At 39.7% G+C, this 5,623-nt stretch overlaps 1 protein-coding gene across 1 annotated transcript in view; it reads right to left on the bottom strand.

The window, feature by feature from the left end:
• Nucleotides 1–2,101: 2,101 nt before the first annotated feature.
• sh3bgrl2 (SH3 domain binding glutamate-rich protein like 2) overlaps nucleotides 2,102–5,623 on the bottom strand; it is a 19,574-nt gene continuing 16,052 nt past the window's right edge. The window contains exon 4 of the mRNA XM_050058722.1: nucleotides 2,102–5,266. Coding sequence (XP_049914679.1) covers nucleotides 5,252–5,266 — 15 coding nt within the window. The 3' untranslated portion in view covers nucleotides 2,102–5,251. The remainder of the gene's footprint in view (nucleotides 5,267–5,623) is intronic.

Here is a 5,623-nt window from a genome sequence, read left to right as displayed (position 1 = left end):
CCATGTGATATTTCAGTTTTTCTTTTTTAATAAATTTGCAAAAATTTCTACATTTCTGTTTTTTTCTGTCAAGATGGGGTGCTGAGTGTACATTCATGAGGAATAAAATGAACTTTTTTGATTTTAGCAAATGGCTGCAATGAAACAAAGAGTGAAAAATTTAAAGGGGTCTGAATACTTTCCGTACCCACTGTATCTTTAAAAGAAGAGCCTGAGTCAGAGCGAGGAAAGTGTCAATAAGTTAACCATAAAGTTAATAAAAAAGTTTTATTCAGTGTTGTCTGTTTATTCATCATTTATCAGACTTACATTTCCTTAATGAAGATAAAGTGGTGGAATCTGACTGTGTATCAGGGTGTAGATACATTACATTATATTAATAATATATAATGATATATTTGTTCAGATTTAATCTGATGGGGAAAAACACAGGAGGCAGCAACTGAAAAATAGGAAGATTTAAAACATATAGTCTAGGCTATAGATCAAAGACATAAAGACATGACTGTAAACTCACAGTCTGACCCAGTAATAATATGTTTGGTGATTTGCACTTAAAAAGACACTTTAAAATACAGTAGATTTTAAAATGTTGGACATCTATTTGTATCTTGACCCAACAGCATTCAGTGACTTTATTTCAGCTACAAATGTAGTCAATTTAAAGACACTGAAATGCTGCACCATTGCTCACTCAGAAATATTAACATATAATCCCCAATATTAGGCTATAGGAATTATGTTCCATCAGTGCGACCAATGACATCAGTGATAGAGATCATTAGTCATTGATACTACATGTCTATACCGATTTTTAACATTTAAATAATTAGACCTACACATTATGTGCAATAAACATTTGGGAGCTGCTCTAACAGACTGACAGTCTGATCCTTGTGCACAGTGTTATAAAAAATAATAAATATAAAAAGGACAGAGATTTGAATCTGAGCTGAGGATGAATTCTCGCTGTGTAATATTTGAATGTTAAGACAAAAACCGATGTCCAAAGAAATGATTGATGTGCATAAATTCAGTAACTTAAGACAGTCCTGAGTAACAAACTAATATGGTGACTGACTCAGTTTCAGTTACCTCTCTTTCTGGAACGGATAACTCAGAGTTTCCCTCATCTCAGGGTTAACTTACTCTGAGTTTTCACATAACCCGCTTTCTGGAATACCCCTCAGAGACGTATGCTCGTTTTTATTGTGCTGACGGTAAGACCTAACAAATGTCCCAATTAATCCAGCTGTTGTACTGTAGCTAGAACAGGCCCCACTTAAGCCCCGTTATGTGACTGGTGTCTGTAGATCCGTCAATATATGGATGATGCCTCTAGTGTCCAATGCAAGGAAGTGCATTTCTTTATTGATGAATAGAAACCTGATAGAAACTACCTGTAGCCATGGGGGAGAGAAGCGCTTGGAACATTACCAGCACAGAAACAGGACCTGCCAGGTACATGTGGTAATGACAATCTGACTGTACTGTATATAATGTATAACCATGTTTTAGCAGAATAACGTTCCTCAGATTCAAATGTCCTAAAACTAGATAAGTTTTTTCTGATCAGACAAACTCACCTGATGACCAACACGGGCTGAACTGAAGAAAATAGCCTGTTAACAGCCTGATAGCAAAACTAGCACTCTGTCATACCGTCTCTCCGAAATCCACTGCAAAAATTCAAATTTGTTAATGTACTTGAGGCAAATTCCAGAGGGGAGGAGTTTCACAGGTTCATTGGATATCATAGAGATTCCCATTGGAATGAATGGACTTGCCTCGTGTTCGTACACATACGTAACTGTATAGACCTTTAATGGTAAGTTTATTAGGTTTATTGCTGTCATCGCAAATTTTACCAATCAGAGCGGCCATCTGAGGCCCTTTTCCAAAATTTCATGGGTGGCCCCAAACATTTGCCGGGTTTGCATCTCCTGACGGTGCACCCCTGAGTCTTTCATGAACACGTGAAAAACACTGTGGCAAATTAACTTAAAAAACTGTAATCTGCTTTTACACTGTAAAGTATCACTGAGTATCTCATAAACAGAAAAATACAAAACAATTAAGCACAACAGAGTCATGGGCAGAGAGGTGTGTAACATAAAGTACATTTAGTCAGTTTACATTCACAAATATTCACATGATTTCACGATACATGAGGATACACCTTAGCAAATAGGAATGTAGTGTCGACAGTGACGGATAAACTTTTATGTCCCCCACATGATCTTAAATAAAAATGACAACCTTTCACATGATGGCACGACATTTAGAGAGGAATGGCAAGTGAGGGTGCATCTGCTTGTGTGTCCTTCATGTGTGAACATAAAGGAATTAGTCGACCACCCACCCGTGATAATTTAATAAGGATGAGAGAGGTGAAGAGAAAATGCTTAGTGCTGGTGTCGGGGACGGAGACCACAGAATACACACTGGATGATAGGACTATGAGTTGGTCATGATGTGTCAACCTGTTTTCATTTCATAATATTTTAAACACACAGAGGGCAGTCTGCTCACATCTCAGACATTTGGTAATATGGAGAGAAGGGGAAGCAGAGTCTAGGTCTGTCTGTGCAGAGCTTTGCCACTATCTCTGATATCTTATCTCCTGTCCTCTGTCTGATAAGACTTGGAGTAATAATCTGTGAGGTATACTCATGCGACCCTGATTGCAACCACGCTTTGTCTATAGCTGTCTGGATTAGAAGATAAAGCTGGCAATATTTTTCATGTTATCAACAAATCCCACGAAAAGACCAAAACCAACAATAAATTGATCCGACTGACAAATATTGTCTGTTCAGCCAGAGCCTGATATCTTACTCCTATATGCCACAGGGCTCCACTGTTGTCCAAAAGCTATTAAAAACACATGAATGAGCCGCACTGTTGCACTGGGTGACATGTTCTGTCATTATAATGAACCTGGGCACTGTAGTTTATGTTGAGTCAATCCGACAAACACTGTCCTGCTGCTGTAAATACTCAGAGGATCAAATGTATGTTAATCCACATCTTAAAATAGCCCCGACAAATGCGCTATTTACTAATTTTTGCTAAAAACTACAATGCCCAGCTGTTTTAGGTAACAACTTGGCCTTTAAATAAATGAAGCTATATATTTGAAACTTGTTTTAAAGTATTTCACCTTAAGTAGGGACAAATGGGCTGAGAACTTGTATCAGAATGTACTGAAAAGCAGACTAAAACATTGTTGGCTTTGGTCGTCTTTTTTGATTTGTAGACAGCTAGAAAAAGATAGAGAATAACAGCCACCTCGTCCTTTAATTAAACTAGTTTGGCAGTGGAATGATAGAAGAACATCTGTTTTATTTGACAGCGGCTACAAACTTAAAGAGATGGTTCACCATAAAATCAAAAGTACGTATTTCTCCTCTTACCTGTAGTGCTAATTATCAGTCTAGATAGTTTTGGTGTTAGTTGCGGAGTGTTGGAGATATTGGCCGTAGAGATGTCTGCCTTTTCCAGTATAATGGAACTAGATGGCACTCAGCTTGTGGTGCTCAAAGCACCAAAAACATACATTTGAGAAACATCAACAGCAATGTCTCTTTCCAGAAATCATGACCCGGTTACTCAAGATAATCCACAGAGCTTGTTGTGAGCAGTTTCATGTAGGGACTATTTTCTTACTACTGAACAACACCCCACAATCACCACGCAGAAGGAAGAGTGCATCTACTGCTGGACAAGAGTTTCATGCTCCTGACATCGCGAGATGTAAACATTAATGTCGTCCTCCTCAGCTGAGCTGTAACGTTAGCTAGCTCAGTGGTGCTAGGTGAGCTAGCGGTAGATGAATGCTTCATTCTGCGCGATGATAAGGTTGGCAGATGTGGTTTGGTCCAGAGAAAATAGTTCCTACATGAAACTAGTCACACAAGGTCTGTGGATTATTTTGAGTTATCAGGTCATGGTTTCTGCAAAGAGACATTGCTGTTGAGTTTTTCAAATTTATTTTTTGGCGATTTCAGCACCACAAGCCGAGTGCCATCTAATTCCATTATATCAGGCTGTTCTCGTGCACTGTTCTTAATTTTCCTACGATAAGTAATGCACCAAAAGTTGTACATATCCATTGTCATTATGGGAAGGCTGCGATCACATGACCACATGGGCTGAAGGGAGTAAAGATGGGAACAGTCCTTATAAAGAGACAGGTTGGGGTGGTGGGAGGATCGCAAATCACAGGATATTCCCCTGGAAACCAGAGTTCAAAAGTGGAACCTTTGACTGAGCTCTGAGTAATTTTAAGGTGCATTGTCATCATGTTTCTTTTCCTAATGTATGACCACAGTAACTCTACTTGCATAAACCTATAACCATATATTCCTGACACTCTGCAACCCACACCAAAACAATCTGGACTAATTAATAGCACTAGAGGTAAGAGGAAAAGTATGTATTTTTGATTTTGGGGGTGAACTGTCCCTTTAAATGCTGGCAATGATTCTGAGTATCATGTATATCCCTTGTATGTTTTAAGATTCCTAGCATTTGGTCTCATCTGCTGTGACAAACTGCAGTGTCACCGTCACCTCTGCTAAAACACACACACACACACACACACACACACACACACACACACACACACACACACACACACACACACACACACACACACACACACACACATAATGGCTAGACCTTGGGTTGTTTCAGGTTGCATTAAGTGCCGCCTCTCAGGTCCCATCACTTAACGCAGCCTTCATTAACAGCTGCTGATTGAGACACACACACGCACACACACTAAGGCATACACAAGCAACACAGGTGTGTATTCAGGTGACTTGTGCTGCACTGCTGCACCCAACCAGTTCTTTCCCCATCCACTGCATTTCAGATTGACCTAAACTTACTCGTCTACTGATGCTTAAGCTGCTACATCTAGTGTGCACAGAATCTATGCTACTGACAGTGTTTGCCACCGATCACATTGTGTGCTAAACAAGAAAAGGAAACACAATTGCATCCATCATAAAGTCAGTCCCCTCCTTCTGTGATCAAGTCTCTCTTGAGAATCAGACATTTCTTTAAGTGATGGTGGAATGTTGTTTAAAGAGCCAGGAGAGGTCATACTGGGTGAAATCCATTGGGTCTGATGTTTGGCAACGTGCTGTCGTCGTCGTAGGAGGAAGAACATGGGAAATGATGCAGTTTTTGTCCTCGTATCTTGAGGTTCCCTGGACGTTACATACCAGCAGTTTGATCCAGGCTATGACTCAGAATCCTAGAGAGAGGGGGGAAAGGGTACAGAGATTAAACAATCATTAACATTCTTCTGTTAGATTTACAAGACTGCACATGCTACATAGTAGATGTACAGAGACGTCATTATCTGTATCTGCTCAACTAAAAAAAATATTTTATCTGTATTCCGATAAAAGACCAGAAGTGGGTGATTTATACTAGGGATGTCACGATTACTTGATTTCACTATTAACCGCGATTTTAAACGCCACGGTTAATTATTCGTAAAGATTCCTCAACACCGTCACTCTCCAAAGATTATGCCGGGACGCGGAACCATATACAGTAGGTCAGCGCAACTCGCACGGAACGAAAACAAAGTTACACAAGCGGCGTC

The sequence above is a fragment of the Epinephelus moara genome, chromosome 12 (genome assembly GCF_006386435.1).
Source record: "Epinephelus moara isolate mb chromosome 12, YSFRI_EMoa_1.0, whole genome shotgun sequence".
Taxonomy (NCBI): Eukaryota; Metazoa; Chordata; class Actinopteri; order Perciformes; family Serranidae; genus Epinephelus; species Epinephelus moara.
The sequence above is the reverse complement of the archived record's forward strand: the minus strand, read 5'-3'. Positions and strand labels throughout refer to the sequence as shown.